Source organism: Streptopelia decaocto (assembly GCF_964273445.1).
Source record: "Streptopelia decaocto genome assembly, chromosome: 2".
Classification (NCBI taxonomy): Eukaryota; Metazoa; Chordata; class Aves; order Columbiformes; family Columbidae; genus Streptopelia; species Streptopelia decaocto.
In genome coordinates, this window is record NC_138655.1 from 46,314,965 (window position 1) to 46,336,558 (window position 21,594).

The 21,594-nt window shown below is 37.5% G+C and overlaps 1 protein-coding gene across 1 annotated transcript; it reads right to left on the reverse strand.

Moving 5' to 3' along the window:
• Positions 1-3: 3 nt before the first annotated feature.
• On the reverse strand, positions 4-21,186 carry LOC309436522 (desmoglein-4-like; the record flags this gene model as incomplete). Its single annotated transcript, XM_082045772.1, has 16 exons — positions 4-975; positions 1,974-2,182; positions 3,838-3,898; positions 4,411-4,559; positions 6,434-6,988; positions 8,821-9,039; positions 9,184-9,326; positions 10,221-10,480; positions 10,662-10,847; positions 11,393-11,527; positions 11,781-11,944; positions 12,807-12,954; positions 13,098-13,253; positions 13,948-14,076; positions 14,452-14,487; positions 21,139-21,186. The coding sequence occupies 16 exons, from the start codon at positions 21,184-21,186 to the stop codon at positions 4-6; spliced, it is 3,570 nt and encodes a 1,189-aa protein (XP_081901898.1).
• Positions 21,187-21,594: the final 408 nt, after the last annotated feature.

The window sequence follows — 21,594 nt, forward strand, 5'->3', positions numbered from 1 at the left end:
GCCTTACTGGCTGGAGTACTGCACAGTGCTGTACTTTGTCACTCTTCTCCGGGAAGTGCCGGGGGATGCTGTGCCCATTGCCTGGCCAAGGTGACAGTCAGCGCTGAGCATCTGACCTGTGCTGCTCAGGCCCCCCAGGTTTGCTCCTCCTAGGCTTGTTGCCCCCAGGCTGCTCACCCCAGACCCTGACACTACCCTTTCAGTGACCACCACATTGTGGGCATTGGATAACTCTGCGGGAATATTTATTAAGCTGCCTGGCATGCCAGAGGCAGGCCTGAATACCCTTTCTGTCACCACCACATTTGACCCATCTACCAAATCGGGAATGCTCAGAGAGGTCGGGAGCCGGGAGTTGGGTGCGATTACTCTTTCCGTGACGATAACGTTGGACCCATCTGTGAGGTCGGGGATATCTAGCATGCCACGCAAATCAGAGGCAGATGCAGGACCAACAACCCTTTCTGTTACAACAACGTTGGATGCACGCAGAGGGTCGACAGAAAGAGAGGGGGAGCCGGAGGTGTAGGTCTCAGTCACCGTCATGTTGCCGTGGAGCAAAGGATCTGGCATTGGCCTCGGGGGCTGTATGGTTGACCCAGATGTGTAGGTGTTTTCTGTAATGACCGTTGTAGTGCCAGCTGGGGGAGGCATGGGTGCACTTCCATTGACAATGATGGTGGTTCCAGGTGGCGGGAGGTTCAGATCACTTTCAGGGTTGGGAAAGCTGATGTTAACAGATGGCCAGGGTGGGTTGACATCAGGGAATGGTTCAATCTCTTTGCCCAGACAGATCTCTGCCAGGGTCTTAAATTTTGGTCCTAATGTCTCCAAATATGTTTCATCTATATCTTCTCCAATAAAGCTGCAGCAACCCACAGAGCCAACAGGAGTACCGACTCCTTCATGATCGTATATTAATAGGCAGTCATTTGCTGGCCGACCTTCATCTTCATCTGCATACACAAACGCTTTCTGTAGTGTGCAAAAACAGAAAAAATAAGTAGAACAGACTGACTTTTCATCACATTTTTAACTAGGAGGACTCAAACCATAGTAAGGGATCCCTGACCACAGTAAGGCCCAACTGCCTTGAAGAACAGGACATCAGCCGGGCACATTATATCATCAACATTTCTCTCAACTTGAAATAGGTTTTATTCAAATGCGACTGATATTTTATTGTTTCTGCAAGCACTTAGCATCTCAAATTTGGTCTGCTGTCAGGAGATTGCAGTCTGGGAGAAGTCTATGTTCAGTGTTTCAGGGATGCTCTGTCCTCCACTGAGTCTTGTTTAGATTTTGAAATACAGTAGTCCTTATATATTAATTGATATTTTGGTGATATATGCAATTACAGTACTTATACCTCACAGTTTATGCTAATAATGAAAATATATCCCCTTAATCATGTAAACTCCATAGTATTTTTTCATTGTATATGTAAAGGCTATTAAATACGTTGCCAATTACAAAACTGCATATTTGTTTGCTTGCAGTTCACTTCCTTTTAGGGAACAGAAATGGCAATTAAAATAAGGGAGAAAGTGAAGTGGTATTCATAGTTCTTTGAGGATTAAGGTCACTTCATTAAACAAGCTGTACAGAAAGTACGTGTGAACAATTTCACAAAGTTATTATCTACTTATACTCTGGAAAAAGTGGCAAATATATGCATTCAGTGGTCACTTATGAAGCTGAAATAATTTAATTGCTTACTACCCATAACTCTGTCCCATCAGTTTTACAAAAAGGGTATTGAGCAACCAAATCTACTATCCTAGCTGCTCAAAAACAGTATGACTAGTGTCATTGTTTTTCCTACTAGTACGGTCAGATTTGCTCTTACACCAGTCTTATGTCATGGAAGTTTCAATTTGAGTGAAGTTATTTTGGATTTCCACCATGTAACTCAGGGAGGAGAATCTAACAGTAGTCTCACAGACTTAATGCAAAGAGGATCAGGTAATTACCTCAGAGAAGTAGTTGTCTAGGAAGGCCATGTTCACCCCTCCTTCTCGGTACTCTTTTATTGTTCCTCCAACTGATCCTTTTACTTCCCCTGTTCCAGAAACTCCTCCAGCTGTTCCGTAACCAGTACCAGTGCCATAGCCAACCCCTGTAGTTTCTTCAACGCCAGAAGCTACTACTCCTCCTCCTCCATATGTGTTTGTATATATGTCTGAAAACAGGAAAAGAAAAGTTATCCTTTCTGCAAAAGGTCTGCAAAAATTTACACTGATTTTGAAAGTTGTTTTTAAAAAGGATACAATGACACTACAGAGTTTCTAAAGGTATTTTAGGCTAATTCTAGTCATAGATCCATGCACATGTTACAAGCATTGAAACTGCAATAAAAATGAAGCACATCTTAGCAGACATCTAAGATCTTGGTTTTATTCCTGAAGCTAGGGTGCATGTACATATGTACTTTAGAAAATCAATGATTTACTTGTGTAATTGGCTGGAGAGATTCCTCTGTCTGGTGTATATACATGCTGTCATGGCATTTGCATTAGAAAATCAGATAATGCTTATGGATATTTATGCAAATATATAAATATATATTTATGATCTCTTCAGGGTTAAAATTGTTTTGCCTTAAACTCTTTTCTAAAAGAAATAGCTTTGTAACTCCTTTCACATTTTCTAGTTGTTAGATTGTAATGGGTATTTGGGAGAACAACAATTGATCATAACCACCAGTGTTCACCATGCAGAATGAAAATGACCTTTACAATAAATTATGAAGTCATGCTTAGAGGATCTTATCTTCTCCAGAATTTTTCATATATGATAAGGAGCAAGGAATGGTCTTAAGTATTGACATGTAATATAATAAACCAATTGCATACAGTAGTCTTGACTATTATTACATTAAGAAACATAGGCTTTTTTTTTTTTTTTTTTTTTTCCTGTTCAGTCTCATTAGTCTGAGTTTATAGATTTTGAATCAGGGGCTTTCACCACAATGTTACTGAACAATAGAAATAAAGTATAACACATATGTAAGTCTTAAACATTTCCATTGTCATGGCAGCAGAACCTCCCTGAGAACAAAGACTCTCAACTTCATGCTTATGCCCCAAAATGTTCTCTTTTGATTTTACCTTAAGGATGAGAACATTTTTGAATAATCAGTAGTCAACAGAGAGGTTGTCCGGCAGAGTGACATTTCTTCCTGTCAGAAGCTAGTGAAAATGCATCTGTGCCAGCATCCCTCCTTCCTGTTGCGGAGTAAGGAAAGGGGAAAAAGAGAAAGTGGCCCTGCAGGCCTTGACTTATTCTCTATGGCAATCAAATTACTGGGGAAACCTTATCTCAAAAGCATAAATTTATTGTGGTATGTACCAGCTTTCCATCTAGGCTAGTGCATAAATGGACAGTAATTAACTGGCTACTTGACAGGTCCTATTCTCCCTTGTGGGAAGCAGACCCTGGAAATTGGGAAGAAATGAACCTTTCACCACTGAGTTTAGAAAGAAAATTTCCTTATTCTGTCTTGAAGATTGATTTTTATTAAAACTGACGTCTTAAAAAGACCCTCCATTTACTAGCTGGAATCATAAAAAAAATAAGTTGCCTGAGATTTGAAGGCCTTGACAGATATTTCAAAATAAATGTAGTTTACAGAAATGAATCTGCTCAAAGGCTTAAATCTCCAATCCTTTATTCATACTGGAAGTCCTACTAGCATCAGTTTGACTATCTGTAGATGGAGGATTGGAAGGATCGGGTTGTAGCTGAGACACCAAAGTGTTCCTTGAATCAAAAGATATGAAGTTTTGAAAGACAGCTTTATGACAGCACACATAGAAAATGTTACAATTGCCTTACCAGAGGGTTCACAAAAATCACCTCCTGCAGCTGTTGTTGGAGCAAGAATGTGTGAGACATCCTGGAAAACAACATTTTGGTTTCTTGAATTATGACTTTGAAATTGTCACATGAAGACCAAGACTTTGTGAATCACATTAAGGAATTAGCAGTCTAAACTGTTAATGGTAGCTATAAATTACCATCTCCAGAAAACAAAAACAACCACCACCACCAAAAAGATTCCATCCAAGTTTTTTTCATTGTCAAGGTGAAAAGTGATCAGTGAAGATGGTTTCTGTTATTTTGTCCTAATTTGCACTGAAAAAGCTTACTAGTTGTTGTGTTTCGGCTGAGAAAATAGTAACACCAACGTGCTGGGCTGACCTAACTGAACATAACTAAAACACACAAACGCCATCTGCAAATGTTAATTAAGAATCACTTTTTATATCTGCCTGGGAATTGTTGACAATGCTGGGCTTCTTTTAGAAGATGACACAATGCTACAATCACTTCCATGCTTCTGATCAGATGTAGTCTTTTCTGCAAATATGAGTTACTCCGGGTTTTAGAAACGTGGGATGTACTCACCCTGTCTTCAGGCTGTGCACCTTCTATTCCCCATGGATGAATTGCCCCTTCTGTGCATTCAGGTACAGGTTCAAATCCAGTTCCAACTCCAGCTGCAGCACCAGGTCCACAGCCACAACAGTCGCTCATTGACATCAAAATTGGAATCACTTAACAGGAAGCAAACAGGAAACATGGATTTAGGACATCTCTTACTCACAGGAATAGCTGCTTTTTCCAGAGGGCAGGTGCTCGACAACGTTTGTAAATATGTCTTTTTAAATGCTTCAAAAGCCTGCAAGTCTGGCTTTCAGAATAATTAGCTGCTTTTGGAAATGTATGTATTTGGAAATTCAGAATAATTTGTACCTTTAGTTACAGGAGAGCAAAGCAGGGGTGGAGTAGGGTTGTTACTCCAAATTTAAGACTGTACACCTGGGAACAGACTGTGATTTATCTCAGCTGAATTAATATAAGTTGCATATGAAAATTAAACAAACAGAACCAGTCTTGCTACGTAAGTCATTCAGTGTTATTCATTTTTATATATAAGCATACATTTGTCTCTTCAGATATTGTAACTGAAAAGAAATACGCATCAGTAATAATAGACATATGAGAATCAGTGGAGAGATATCCATCTGGCTACAATGATCTTTGGCTAAGGCTCCAGTTGCAATTTTCATCACACATACATAGTGGTTGATTTGAAAAAAACAATAGAAGAAAACCCCAAACCCCAGTTTTAACAAATGTTTAGACAGAGTGAGTGAGGTTTCTCAGTGTGCTGTATTATGCTAAGTTATTTCAAGAACTCAGTGTTGGAAATTACTGAATGCTTTAAAGAGCAACATCGAAAACATTGCACATTTTAGAAGGCACTGCAATATTAATTCTGACTGTCTTTAGGTCCTTAAGTTAGTAAGCTGGTATTACTGCAGAGGGAGTGGAGGGAGACTGTTGCCTACACCAGACGAAGCTGTCTCTAAAATGCTCAGTTTAACATCAAAGTGAACTGAAAAGGAGAAAGAACTAAACAGTGTACAAAGTGCTACCTCACACTACATGACTAAGGACATATTTACTCCAGACTACCAACTAGGAGAGGAGTTTTCCAAAGGTGGAAAGACAGTCTGTCCTGTAATGCTAATCACCTGGGAACTACAAACAAAACAGCCTTTTGCAGCTTCAAAATTTTGTGTTTCTTGAGTTCTAGTAATCAAAGATCAAAACCAAAATGAAAATCCACTCTTCAAAAAATACAGAGAAAAATAATTTTCCTCTGGTTTTACAGTCAGCATTTTTCCATTGGGAAATTTCATATGTTGATTGTTCAATACCTGGGCCATGAGAAAAGGATGATCACATCTGATTGTGGTAGTCTGAAAGTAATTGCTTTTATGAAGTCTAACTTGAGTAATTCCTACCCTTGAAACTCATATTTCTTTAAAAATACTAGGACATTGAATGAATGATCTGTTTTGATAGTGTTATCACAAATGCTACTGTTTTTTAATAGATGTAATCTTTGGCAGCCATAGACAAAAATGCTCAAAATTTAGGATGATTATATTTATTTTTCTACTACTGAAATCTGGCTTTGAGTACAGAAGAAGCTTGTTCTTTTCATCTTTTCATACCCAACTTGGAACTGATACTTGTCTATTTCTTTTAGTAATGTCATGGAAGTAGGAATTGTAAAATCTAAATTGTAAGCGACAAGGATAGCTTTTGCCAAAAAACCTTCTAAATGTTCTACTAAAGATTTTTACCCTGTCTAATGGTCTGAGAACTGGGTAAGACCTTAGGGAAAAAGATAAACCCTAAGTCTTAAGAAGGAAATAGTTATTTCTGAATGAAATATATAAATATGTAGAATATAAAACATAGAGAAATTCTTGTAATTGAAAAGACATTTTTTTCTCTGGCAAATGGCCCATGGGAGCCAACAGGTTAACAAACAACTGGAAAAGTCACCTTATTTTAGAAGAGTTAAAAAAAGTTTAGAAACTTTATAAAACTGTTTTCTTAATTTTATACTTACAAACAAATATTAATCCACCAAGAAACATCAGACCAATGGCAGAACCGCTAAGTGTAGTAGAAGATCCCAAGTCTCTGCCATAAGTTCCACTTCCATAATAAGTATCAGTGGCTTCAGTATATTCATCAGTTCCAGTGTAATCGCCCGCTGCTTCTGGGTAGTTATCATAGTCTTTTCCTCCAGTACCACCACCTTCTTGTCCTGTTCCTTCTCCACCTCCCTGGTATCCTCCACCACTATCACCACCACCACCAGCACTGCCACCGCCACCGGCACCACCACCGGTGCTGCCACCACCACCGGCGCTGCCACCGCCACCGGCACTGCTACCACCACCGCCACCAGCACTGCCACCGCCACCGGCACTGCCACCCCCACCAATGATAATTATTTTTGTCGCCCCACTGGTGCAGTAATTACGACTATCACACTGACAAGCTTGCACAGGAATTATATGTGGTTTAGGGCAGCGTCGGCCTTGGCTATCTCTTACGGTGACATAGATCCTATAATAGTAAAAATCCATGTTCTGATTCACTAGTTCTGCAGATGAAGCTATGGGAGGGGGGAGGAGTGGAAAGAGAAAAATATTCAGATTAAAATATTGACTGTAAGTACTGTACAAATCTTTAATTTTAGTGAGTAATGTTCATAGAACAGAATGAAGACTCAGTGTTCCCATTCTTAGATCTTCAGTTACTTATATGTCTACGGTATTTATTCAAAGCTGAAACTTATCATATTCATCTGTGCTAGTTTTTCCTTTTGGAAAACCTAAGCTTGATCAGTGTAGTCATAATTTTTTAACCTGAGAAATATAAAAGGGGCAAATATACGTTTTTATATCTACTTCTGTTTTTCCTGATTGTTACTCACCCAACAGTGAATATAAACATTGCAAATTTCATAGATTTTTTTTTCTCTCACATGGAATTTACATGTGTTTTTCAAAAGATTTTTCAATAATTTTAAAATACTTCAAGTTACACATTTGCATCTGTTTAGGACAAATACACAAGAGTAGTTGTAACTGTGTTATTTACCATGTAATATAGTCTTCTGTGCATACAGTAAATTATGCAAATGCTGTCATTTAGTAATGTATGAGATTTGATTAATCCATTAGTTTGTCATGTCCTACTGGAGGAAGCTGGAAGGAAAAGCTTCACTGGGCACTGACTAGAATATTTTTCTTAGAATCATAGAATCATTTTGGTTGGAAGAGACCCTCGAGGTCATCGAGTCCAACCATAACCTAAGTCTGGCACTGAATCATGTCCGTAAGCACCCCATCTACATGTTTTTAAACACCTCCAGGGATGGTGACTCAACCACTTCCCTGGGCAGCCTGTTCCACTGCTTAACAACGCTTTCTGTGAAGAAATTTTCCCTAATATCCAATCTAAACCTCCCCTGGCACAACTTGAGGCCATTCTCTCTCATCCTATCTCTTGTTATCTGGCGAAAGAGACCAACCCGCTCCATGCTACAACCTCCTTTCAGGTAGTTGTAGACAGTGATAAGGTCTCCCCTCAGCCTCCTTTTCTCCAGGCTGAACAGCCCCAGTTCCCTCAGCCGCTCCTCATCAGACTTGTGCTCCAGACCCCTCACCAGCTTCGTTGCCCTTGTCTGAACTCTCTCCAGCACCTCAATGTCTTTCCTGTTGCGAGGGGCCCAAAACTGAACACAGGATTCAAGGTGAGGCCTCAACAATACTGAGTACAGGGCGACAATCACTTCCCTAGCCCTGGTGGTCACACTGTTCCTGAAAGCAGCCAGGATACTGGTAGCCTTTTTGGCTACCTGGGCACACTGCTGGCTCACGTTCAACTGGCTGTTGATCAACGTTTGTACAATAGATTGCAAAAGCTTTAATCTTTATTTGCCATTTTCGTATGCCTCTCATAAAAGTAAAGCTTTGTCAACTTATAATTTATAGTCTAATAAATAAATAAATTTGAGAGTTTTATCATGTGTCTAGATTTTTTTTGATAATATCAAAAAAAGAAAAGGTATCAAATTACTCCCTTTGAATTACCTCATTAGGTTTAGACCAATAGAGGTGCTTATCTTAGCTACACTCAAGTAAAGTACAGTTTTGCTGCTCTATTTTTATCAGTGTATTTTGTTTCCTTTAAAAGATGATAACCAGGTAAAACACATATAATGATTCTGATTCTAGTTCTAATATGATTTTTTAAATACATATATATACACATGCAAATTCAGAGCAACTTCTTGGATTCATATGTGCATAAAATCACATTTGAAATTACAATTGACTCTAATAACTGTTTTGTTTGTTATTAAAGGTTATCCTAATCTGCTGTCTTAGATAAGACCTTATTAATATGGTTTATTCTGTAATAAAATGTAAGTTAATTTACCATTTATTGATCTGATAATCCATGTAGTTTGAGGTTCACCATGTATGCTGAATGTAAAAGGAGTAGCATATAGACCACTATCCGCATTCTTTGCTGAGATAATCACTGAGGGGGAATGCATACATACTTTCCTTAGTTCAGTATTAATAGTTGGGCAATTCTTATTGAAGTCTTGTATTGAAAGCACAACTGTGCCAGTAGCAGTATATTGAGGAACCCCTGTAAAAAGAAGATACTTGTGGTCAAGAGGGAATTTTGACACTGTAAATAATGCAGTTCAGGTGGGAAATCTAGGAAAAGACATTAAGAGAAATCTGGAAAAAATAGAGATTTGTTTCAGAAAAAATTACTCTATTTTCTTACCTCTAGTGATAGCCAGAACCTCTGCTCTGTACTGCCCATTGACTACATAGATTGACTCCCAGTCAATAACTCTGTTCAGTGTGATTTCACCAGTGTTTTGATTGATTTTGAACCAGGCACCTGGATCACGTCCTATACTATATCTGTATTTGAGGAAATGAAAATACTCAGCATTATGTTATGAACATCTGCATTACATATTCATTTTACAAATAATATTTGTCACTCTGGAATATTTTGTTTTAGGCAGTACTAGGTCATATTGCATTTCACACTGTTCAAGCAAATTTCCTGCACACTTCATAAGATGTAGACCAGAAAAATAATTTGTAATAAAATAATTGCATAGAAATCCATTATATTTTGAAAGTGGTATTGTAGTCCGAAAGTGAAATCTTCACAGCTCTTCCTATAATTTTCTGCAGTGGCATTTGCTTACATATTTCTCTGTTTAATGAATTTTTTTCAAATATTTGGAAATTGGATGTATTTACTTCTCCATACATTAAAAAGCAAACTATGGTCCTATTAATTATCATTAATTTAAGCAGAAATAAATACCTTATATATATATATATATATTACTATAGAATGAGCTGGTAGTCAACTCTTTTATTCTGATTGTATAATATTGCCCATTATTGTGGTTTTCTACTTGCCTTTTTAGAGGAGAGAAAAAAAAATCTCTATTTGTAGCAAACGTTTCAAAAGTTACAAGAAAAAAAATTCTTATGTTGGGCTAGGAAAAAAACCCCACCAAACTGTTCTGATTTATTTAAGTTACAGCCTGTCAGAAAAACTATATTTTCTTTATCTTGTGCCCAAGGCTAAGGACAGTAGGTCAGGAAACAAAAGCGATCATAGCATAAAATTGGGCTGAAGAAAATATTATTCTCTTGCTATTATTCTATTACTAATCTATTAACTCTTTTTTATTATTATTTTTTAAGCACCCTTTCAAATACTTATTCCTCATCGCACTGAAATCTCAATTAAAGTAATTATTCCACCCAGGGAGTTAAGCAGGGAGAGCTTACACAACATTAGATGCAATAGCTCCAGTGTCCTCATCGATGGCTGTGTATGTTCCCACAACATAATTCACTCTTGTATTTTCTGGTACAGAAAACACAATTGAAGATGGATGAAATCTTGGCGGTTCCTTCACATTGACTACTTCTATGGTAAGGGGTGTTCCCGTCACTTGGAAGTCGTGCGCAACAGAGTGGTGGAAGGCAGCTACGTTCCTGACACCGATAACCAGTGAGTGACTTTGGAGATGTTCATAATTCAATTCCTAAAAGAGAAACCACAGAGAACTAGATAATAAATAAAAATTCCATTAATTTTATTTGAATACTTTCTATTTAAAATAGTTGACTGACAACATTTTTACTACTTGTGTAGTTTTGTGACAATTAATTAAAACTATTCTAAGATTATTATTTCATCAGTTGAATCACAGTATTTATCCATACCTTAATGACTCTAAGGATTCCTTGATTTGTAGCTCGATCTGTAATAATTTCAAACCAATTATCTTCATTACCGGATATAAAGAAAAACTCTGCTAGCCAATTGTCTGTAAACTCTTCATCAGCATCCAGAGCTTGTATTCGTATCAGTTCTGAACTGAGTGAGTTTTCTGAAATGCTTGCTGAGAACTGAAATGACAGATAAATACCTATTAGCAAACACTAAAATATGTAATGTGAGGAAAACACATCTGATTCTTTTGAAGGATGTCTTGCCCATAACTCATGCAAATTTAATAAAAATCATGTGTTCAAGGTAAATTGTGATTCTGTTTGCAAATCCGAAGAGCTGTCTCACATCAAGTGTTTGCAGAGGCAGTTTAGAGGAAATGGATTTGTGCTTTCTATAAAAAATAGACTATGCAAAGTTTAGGTTAATCTATGTAATCTGGTCATATTTCATGGGTCTGGATGCCTCCATGACTGGGTTTCTCTGAATACAGAGAAGTCAGTGTCAGGACTGACTTCTTTGAATACAAAAATAATCTAGGTGTATGTTATCAGAATTGGTGTGCAAGTGACCAGTTGGATTTTTTGCAAGGAAACATGTCTCTTAATCCATCAGGGCATTCAAATGTGAAAGCACTGTGTGGGGTAGTAAGGGCTCTGTTATCAGCTGGGCTTTTGAACAGGATTTCAAAACAGTAATGTTGCTTTTGGTATTCAAAACATACCGAGCTTTGAGCAAGAGTTGGGAAGTTGTCATTGACATCAATAACTTTAACGTTACAGCTACAAAGGGATGATATTCCATCAGCAGCTCCATCCCGGTCGGAAGCTTTCACAACAAGAGTGTAGCTGCTATGTTGCTGTCAGAGAAAGAAAAATGAGCATGTTAGAGGGACCACCTGTACATCTTACATGTTACAAATACTCATGTCTTCCTGCTATTTCCCAATGCAGGAATTTGCCTTAGATGCTTTATTGTAACATATAGAAGAAAAGCGTTTCTCCTTTAAGTTTTGTAAAACACACAGCCTTTTTTTCCCCCCTTTCCCTGCCCCCCTTAACACATATACACCACAACGTCATGTTATTTAACTTTGGAAAGGGAAATGTTACCTCTCTATCAAGATAATTTGCAAGATGGAGTTCTCCAGTATATTTGTTCATAATGAACATGGGTGGACCTGAAGGTTCTTGACTCTCTATCTTGAAGGCAATTTTAGAATTCAAGTGATTAGGTTCATCTGCATCTGTTGCAATTATTTTCATCACCAGTGTATCTAAAAAATAAAAAATAATAATGAAAAAAACAAATCAGAAAACTTCTTTTTTTCTGCTCATCAAGACATTGCTCAAACTTGGTGTATAAACATGATAGAATGCTGTCCATTCATTGACATTTGCAGAGAAAAACAAAAGTTTAATTTTGTAGCACTGGTTCTGACTAAATGTTTATGACTTTAAAATGCATTAAAAATTAAGGTCAGATGGAGTAATGCAGATTTTCACTGAACTACTTTAAGTCATCATAGGGACTATGTAAAACCAGTAAGTACTCTGCTTGTAGATATTCACATAAGAAATCTCCACAGTTAAATGAGAATTTCTAGAAAGTATAAAATGAGCATTAGGCAAAATTGCCTCAGTACTATTTGCATGTCTAATGTTGATTGCTCTACTTTTGGTAAAAAGAATCATATTAGTGTTTTAAGTAAGCGTGTATTTAGTGATATTCTAATGCAATTGTAACACTCAGGCTACAAATACAAATATTTGAAACCTTAAATATAGAAAAAAATGTATTTGATATACCCTCAAAGGAAATAAGTGTAAATGTAATGTTGATTTTTTATTTTAATTATTTCGCATTTGAAATAATTTGCATTATGGTATGGTTAGAAACTGGGACATTCACATTCATGTCTGGGAGGAAAGGAGGAAGGGAGCATCAGTGCTTAATTTTAGTTAGTGAGCTTGGGCCCCAGCTCCACTAGCACTTGGAGAAGCTTCTCTCACTCCTTCCTCTGCAGCAGGCCTAAGCATTGCCTAAGAAAAAAGTAGAATGAGCACCCCAGGTTTATATTAACTCTATTCTGGGAGCTTCACTAACTATACTATAATAGGCATAACATAGTTACTTACTGTCCATACTGCTTTCTTCAATAGATCCTGTAAATACAGTTTGTGCAAATACAGGAGGGTTATCATTTATATCCAGAACTCTGACTCGAAGTTCAAGAGGTGGTTCCAAATCTACACCAGTCAGTGAGTGTTTAGCAAAGCAACGTATCTAGATAAAGAGATTTACTCATTTTAAAACCAAAAGTGAAGTAGGGCAAACAATCTGAAACAAATGAATTTGTCTCCTTCTGCTCTCCCTGCCCCACCCTGGATCCACCATTATAAAGGTAAAAGAAAAAGGGGAGTACTTACAACAAATACTGGGGTTACTTCTCTATCCACTATTGATGTTATATTAATTTCTCCTGTTCTTGGGTTAACAACAAATATTCCATAGGGGGCACGATCAATTCCAACTCCAGAGATGCTGTATGTGATTGGATTGTTTTCTTCACAGTCTGATCGGATCTACAATAACAGGTAATTACAATTTGTGCAAGTTTACAGAGGATACATGCAGGCCTTTTTTTTTTTGCTAATATCAGTTCCTGTAGAAACATCTATATAATTTCAGTTTGTCTCTCAAACACATATCACATGGTTCAGCTGACAGAACCAATTGACGGCTCTTCTACAAAACAGCCAGCCTAGAGATCCATCTTCCCTTAAGTGCTTACAGGTTTTCTATTTCCTTTAAATCTTCTGGCAGGGAAGAGGAAAGAGAAAATTCCAAGACTATCACACTTTGGCTGGACCTCAGTAAGGGTATGGTCATGATGAGAGGACGGAAAGATATTTGCCCACAAGTCATGTGCTGTCCTTGAGCTTCTGCTCAAGGGTTTCTCAGAATGAGAGAGAACAGAAAAATATCACAATTTAGTACACAGATGCTGCACATGAAGAGACTGTGGTTGGAGCTGTCTTGGAAGCAGACTGATGGCAATGTTCTGGGAAGCTTTTGGTCACTCTTCAGGAGCTGCCTGGGTTCACCTTATGAGACTGTCTCAGCAGAGCTGGAAATATTGCATCATCTTTCTTATATTTTACTTTCCCTGCTTTGACTACTCTAAGCAAATATACTTTCAAATCTCTCTGCTTGTATCATCCTGCCTGTAGAAAATCTTCCTTGTCAGTGAACGCTTTTACTTTTCTTTCTACTTACTCTGGCAATTGGATTCCTCTTAGAATTATCTTCACCCTCTCTACAAGCTGCAGCAAATTTGATCCATTCACGTTTTTGTCTTCTGAAGGTTTTCCATTTTGCTGTTCCATTTCCAGCCCATTCTTTTACCTTTGAGAGACAGTTACAGTTTCATATGACCAGTAATATCAATACACTTTGAATTAATATAGACATTTAGAATCTCCAACACTGAGGAGAAAAGGAATTTTTATAGATCATGTACCTTTTACTGTCTGTGAGTCCCAAACTCGAAGACTGTAAATGTTTACTTTAAAATTATTCCTGTGTTTGAGATACTTATTTAGGTTCAGGAGAACTTCTCTTGAGAGGCTGAACAGGTTATTACCTGCAGCTAGTTAATATTTAAATATGTTTTCAATCTTCAAGTTCAGAAATGTCTTATTTCAGTATTTTCCATTTCATTTTTGCATTGGTTACATTTAATTTGACCAGAAAATAAGTTTCTAAAGAAATATATATTACCTCTACATGAAATCCTGTGCTGAAATCCAAGAGTGCCTGCAAGAACAATAAGAAGATAGGCATATAAAAATGTAGGACAAAACACAGTAAGCAAACCCCAGCTGACATATATTGCAGGACTGGAGCAGTACTTTTTACCAAGTCTACTGCAATAACCTATCTAGGTAGCAGGCACAAGATTTCCATAAACGACTTTGTCCAATTAATTATTTTCTATATCCATCACTTGAATTCCTTGAGAGTTAATACCTTCATAATTAATTCTGTCTTTCAAGGTAGAACTTTGGATGAAGGTGCCATAGCATATTTCAAGTTATACCTACATCAAAAGACAACTTTCGCACTGATTTTTAGCTTGGAACACATCAGCTGAAGAGAGAAGTGATGGCAAGAGTTGTCATTAAAATGTATGTCTAGGAAACTAGAAAAGGAGGAGTATTTATTTAAAATAATTTACTATTTTTTTCTTTTTTAATTTATTTTTTATTTAGGAAGTCCACGGTAGACCTGGAGTACTTCAGTACGTAGTTTAACCAAAAAAGAATGATAATGTTTTCTATAAAGTTCCTAATGAGGTACAAGAGATTCAACGTAAGATGGAAAGACAGCTGCAGTCATCAGGCAGATATCCCTGGAGTGCAGTGAGCTTTGACTTGAAGTCTAACTATGCAACCAAAGTCTTGAGCAAATAGAGGTGGCAGGACTGGATGGAATATGTAATTGCTTTAAAAGGAAAATAATAGAGAATCCTCAATTTCTTGATTAGCACAATTTAGAAGAAAGCACTCTTTAATTAACTTTATTCCTAAATAAGTTGTGGTAATGAAGTTCACTTGGTGAATGTATCTCTTCGGAGCATTTCTTTTGGGTTTAGGACCTGCTTCTACTCACTTCAGATGATAAAGAGTGAAGAATATGGGATTTGCAGGATTGGATGCTTGCTTCATTCATCATTGGGAGAAACAGAATATCCAGGTAACTCAAAAAGTGTTGCAGAGTTTCTCTTTTCTCACCAAATGTGGTTAACAACTATAGTTATCAATTTTTCATTTTCCTTATAATTTCCTGGTGCTTTTCAATAGCACTTTTTTTTTTTTTTTCCTGATGTGTTTTATCTGTGGGCTTCATGTCAGTTATACTTGGATGAAATCGATGACAATCTTTTACTCTATGGTAGCTTTACTTCGTGGGACTTTCTTCATTTCAAATGTATTGCACTGTTCTGTCAATGCTGGAAGATGGCCACAGACTTTTTCCCACTTACTTCATGGTAAAACAACCCCTTAAAAGCAAGTGATCAATGAACAGCAGCTTCACCTTCCTGCCTCTCCCCCCTTTTTCCCCATTTACCTATGTTCTATAAGAGGTCCACCATCTATCATTTACAAAGGAATGTCTCCAATGACCTGGTCTTGCTCAGAACATTCCCTGAGACCTCAGCACATAACAGCTGCCCTAATCTGCTTCTGAATGAGGGAATTTAGACTGTGGATTTCTCCATTTGCTGTGCATAGTACCTTGAAATTTATCAGACTATTCATAGAGTAAGAATTTTTGTTCTTGTTTCTTTGAGAAAGCTATTGACATAAATGGTTAAGAAAAGTACTCTGTAGGAAAATCATTACGTTATGTACGTATTTTGCTATTTAAATCTTCAGATGCAGAATGGGGTTCAAATTCATGCGCAGCCATTACTCATCTCAGAAAGGGACAATATCAGGCTCTGTTTAAACTGAGGGTTTTTTTCACCTCAGTGGAAGCTCAGGCCTGTCTTTTTATAAGCCCCTGTGGAGCCTGGAGAAACATGGAAGAATGGAAGGGGCACATCACACCCTCACCAGAGAAGCTGAGTGATAAAGTCTGCCAGAAGGAGCACTGATTCAACATCTCCTATCAGTTGATCCTGCAGGCAGAGCAGACCCTCCTTTGGCGAGTACAGTGAAATCCTCTCTACCCTCAGGCTGGAATCCCTTCTGGTATGCAAGCAATTGTCTTGACCCAGAAAAGTATGGGTATACACCTCCCAGTGAAACGTTAGTGAATCTTGTCTGCTGTCTGCATCCTGTGGCATATTCTGCTATTCAACATTGGAACTAATATTTCACATCCAAGGCACATTACTCTCATACTCAGAAGGCCTGACTGAAAAACTGTGTTGAGTATCTCTGAAATAAGAGTTACACCTGTAAAAAATTCTGTTCTTTAAGAACATTAATGTTCATAAAATGCTTGCTTTCAGCCTTTAGGGAATTTTGTTGTCAACCAGTGAAGAATATACATTTTACACTGGAGTTTGTTGTTCTTGAGCACCAATAATGGGAATGTCAGGAATTTGTTCATCAGTATTACTGGGAATTGTAAATTTAGGCCCCATATTTCCACAGTTGTGCTGACGAAGGAAAAATCCATTCTGCTACCTGTTGCTTATGGAAGAACTTGAAACAGGTCCTGATGGTTTTGAATCGAAAGTCCTTAGCACAGAATGTGATGGTGTTTGAAAAGGCTGATCTGATTAACTTGATGTCTGCAATTGGTATGTCTCTCTCAGTCACTGCTCTGTTGTAGGAAGGAGTGTGGGCAGACACCAGACAAAGTTGTCAAGTTAAACCTCAGCAATTCTGGAGTGATACATATCCAACTTGATCCACAGATGGAGGTTCCTCTGCCTCCTCAACTAATGGTTTCCAGTTCTCCACTGTCATCAGCAGTTAGAAGGCTCCCCTCACCCCAGCTGTCTATTTCTAATATTTCTCTGCCATGCAAACCCTTTTTTCCAGTGCTATTTCCACCAGAGAAGTACTGTCTTCTAGAAGCTAACTCTGGCATGCTTACAGGTAGTGAACAGATTTCCCTTCTAATCTAGTATCTGAATAACTACATGAAGTACTTTCCGTAGATTCGGTGATTAACAATAATTAAAGCAAGAGGAGCCACAGAAATGTGTGGGATGCAACCTCAGGTCCTTGGGGTAGGCAAGCTGATCAGAGCGGTATCAAGATATGCTGTCCTGTTAGTCTGAGAGACTGCGACAAAATGGAAACTTTGACGAGAAGCTAGACGCTCGTTGCACAAGCTGCTTCTGGTTTGGGCTGGGAGAGGTGTGGGCAGGAATTATCTGTACAGTGACTGTCATTCACATAGTGGCCTGTCTGGAAGTTTGTCTGTTATTATAATGATACAGAGCCTGAACCTTTTGTCCAAAATGACGCCTTAGAGTCACACTGGAGTTATTCTGGATTTATTCTGATGTAACTGGGAACAGAATTAGGCCCATAGGACGTATTAGGTTCTTTGCACCTTCAAAGCAATTTACAAACAAGAATTAACTAATCATTAATTGACTGCCAAGCAATATTATACGCAATTATGGAATCCTCCCTCCTCCACCTACTCAAATCTAAATGACTGAACACGCCTTTAACATCTTCCTGGCATTATTCATATTGGATCTGCTTCTCCTCCTTTGAAGTTAACAGCGGTATTGTTATTGGCCTGGATGGGAGGAGTGCTGAGAACTCACACATATTATATTAGTCATTATGGTGCCATAGTAGCTCTGATTGTGTCAGCATTTTGGGACTTTTGGATCTTTCTTACTCAGTCAAAGCCCTGACTAGTAAAGGGTTGAAATAACGAACCCTTCCCTTTATTCATTCTGTATCTCTTAAAAAAAGGACAAATCAGTGCATATTAAATAATGAGAAGCAGAGTCAAAACATAAGACAAACTCTCATATTTTAAAAAGAAGCCATTTGATCACTTTAAAATTGAAACATGAATGTGGTTTTGTCTGTAATTTTTGTTTTTGTAGGTCACTAATGAATGTGTTTCTTCCAACTTTAAGTGGAAGTTTTTCAGGGTAATTTTTCTGGAATTTTGTATTCTAATTCTGCAGAAGTGAGGTGTTTCTATTGCTTTCTCTGTTAGCAACTGACGTCAAGGTTTGATATTACACCCTGGATGGACAATCCGTTGCTATTTCAGCAGGAGTATGACAATGCTCATGTCAGTCATAAGAAGATACTCCAAAGCTTTATTTATTTTAAAATATGGTTATTCAAAGAAGTGACCACTTTGGAAAAGCTTCCACTGAGATTGTTTATATTCTGATGAGTTATACAGAAATAATAAATTTCCATACAGTAACTGAGCTTAAATATTGGAAAAATGAACAGAAAAGTAATTTCAATACAGTGTGTGTGTCATTATGATTCAAATTCCAGTTTTTCAAATTAGTTATGCTAATTCTCAATAAATCTCCTCAATAAATTTGGATTCTAATATAGCTTAGAGTGCTCTATCTGCAAATGCATGTTTGTTTATGGTTCATTTTTACTTAGGAACGTTAAACTGCAGATTTAAGAACCCAACCTTAGGTGATAATTCCTGGATGTGGAATTATTTAACTTCTATTTCTACGACAAAATTCTTTGGCAGAAGAGCCTGCAGGCTGCTAGCTATATCCTGGCAGAAGTTTCATATGCATATGCAAGAAGAGGATTTGGCTCCTTAGTATTTTTATGTGCAACCAAGTTATGAGTAAGAGGTGTAACCATAGCCTAATTGTGAAAAAAAAACCCAAAAAAACAAAACAGAGAAGTGTAGATAACACATGGGAAAATGTAGCCAGACAAAAGTGCATATAAGAGATGTGGTTAATTTACAATTATTAGCTGTCACATGATAGCTGGCAGGAGAAGAGTCATACCTGATCAAACAGGTTATTTCCATAAAACGTGTCTGTGCAAGTGTCACAAACAGAACTCCCTTACTCATGAGAATAACGCCTTTGAAGTCACGTGAGCAAGTGTTGCAGAATCAGTCCCACCAATGGTGAAATGCATGTAGAAAATTATTAGTTTCAGGCCTGGTAAATTTTCTTTTTTTTTGAAAGTGTAGTAGAGTACTGAAGTATGTATCATTCCACAGCAATTTTTAACCAGACATACCATTCAGACAGGTGATTTTCACAAAACATTAATCAAACTGAAAGCCAAGACTGTTTCTCAGCATACACTAAAATTGGATACGTAATTTGTAATATATTTAATCTCTGTGGTTTGTCCATCAGCTTTCTATAAAGTGCTGAAAGAAGATATTAAGCCTTACAGGCCACCATGAACACTGCTGTGCAGAACAGATGACAACAATTGCTTCCACTGTGTAGTAAAAGTTCAAATATTTGATAGACATAAAAACATAATGGCAATTTTCACAAGTGCTCCTTCTTCCTGACCCAGCACATATCCTGCATCAGTTACAACTGTAACAATAATATACTGGAAGAATTAAAATGTCTCCAGAGTTGCCAAGAGAAGATACAGCAGTAAAATCTCTTTTGAATGGACAGCTTAGATACAGTACAGTCAAGGTTTTTTTGAACTTCAGCACATGAGGAGTATGCATCACCAGGTAGCTGAGTAAAACGAGGAGCCACTAACGCTACATGAAAATTCAGAAGTGTCAGTGTGATGTGCTACATGTCAATCTCTCTGTGCTGCGTTAAACGTGCAGAAACTCATCCGAACCATAACTTGCTTTTGCCAAGTTTTGTTACTGTTTGCTTTGCAGCTGCCCTATGTTGGCTGCTTCTACTTTACTGACTGCAGAGCTGTCACCTAAAATTAATGAATTGTATTTTCAAAGTAAGTTTTAAGATTTCATGTTCTATAACAACAAACACTTTTTCCCTGACTATAACACTTCTAGAGCGGTCACTAACAAGAAGTTAACTAACATTCACACTTACTAAAACATTGTGTAAAAAGTGAAATTATGTGAAAACCACAGAAGGACATAACTACAAAAGAAATCCTACTTTTTTCAATCTTCAGCGCTTAAACCTCTACCTAATTTCACCAAAGCAGCACAGACAAGTAAAAATAATCCACGCAAAAATCAGACTGCAAGAGTAGAAGGGCCTCCATAATTCTTTTAAGTCCTTTCTGTGTAATTTCCATGACTTGATGAACACATCGTACAACTATGCTACTTGACCAGAGCCACAACTTTCCTTTTACAGTGAGAAAAACAAATCCAAAGAGCAACACTTTCATCACGCATTCACTTGTTCAGCACATGGCAGCTCAGACACTAATGCACTATAAGACAGGTATTCTTTGTACTGTGAAATGATAGGTTGAGTCTTGATTTTTACTCAGCTAAGGTCTTCACTAAATTTAATGTTTTTCTCTTGAATATAGCTGTAGGATTTGGTCAGCTCTGAAGCGCTCTTAATAATCAGTTTAGGAAAAGAGATTTGCTCTTCATATTCCCTCAACTGATACAAAAAAGAAAGACATAGAACCAAATGATAACCAGTCAAGTTATTAGGATTTTTATAATGATAAGACTTCTATTAATAACAGTGACTCCTTAATTAGTAGCCACAGACAAAAGTAACCCGAAAAGTCATACATTAAACATAGAAAGTCACATATTCAACATCAACAGAGTGCAGAAAGTCAAAATCAAGAGAAACTTTTGTCAGTATTTAATGAAAACCTAAATTATTTGTATAAAATCTTCAGAAGTGCAGCTTAAAATAAGCACAGCTTTGTTTTTATGCTAAATTTCACAAGATTTTTTTGGGAGGTAGTTTACACTGTAAAATTTAATGGTCTTCTGAGGAACACTCAACTGGCATAATCACAGAGTTTACAAATATTGTTTTAAAATCTGACTTACCAACAAAAGGAAAAGAAAAGCAGCCGTTCGGTGAGGCAGCCAATCCATGGCATCTGACTGCTTGGATACAAGTCCAACTGAGTTATGGTTACAAGCCTGTTCCTTTTTCCCCTCCCCCCCCCAACTCTGGTGTCTATTTAAAAAGACACTCGGTAGATGTCCTTATACTCAGCCCTTCAAGGTGTCTCTGCCTCCCTCTGAGGGAAGCACTGAAGATGCTGTATAACAGAGTGTCTTTCCCCACCCCAAAATCCTGGGCTGGTCTCACCTGAAACGCTTGACAACATCATTATTGCTTGGAGGTAAAAGCTATGAGACACACCTTAATTCTTATTGCACTGAAACCCTTTGTTGGATACGAAAAGGTACGTTTTAAAAACAGAAGGCAAGCTTCGCTGAGAAGATACCGAGTGATTTATAAATTACTCACAATGTAAGGAAGCATTAAAATGGTAA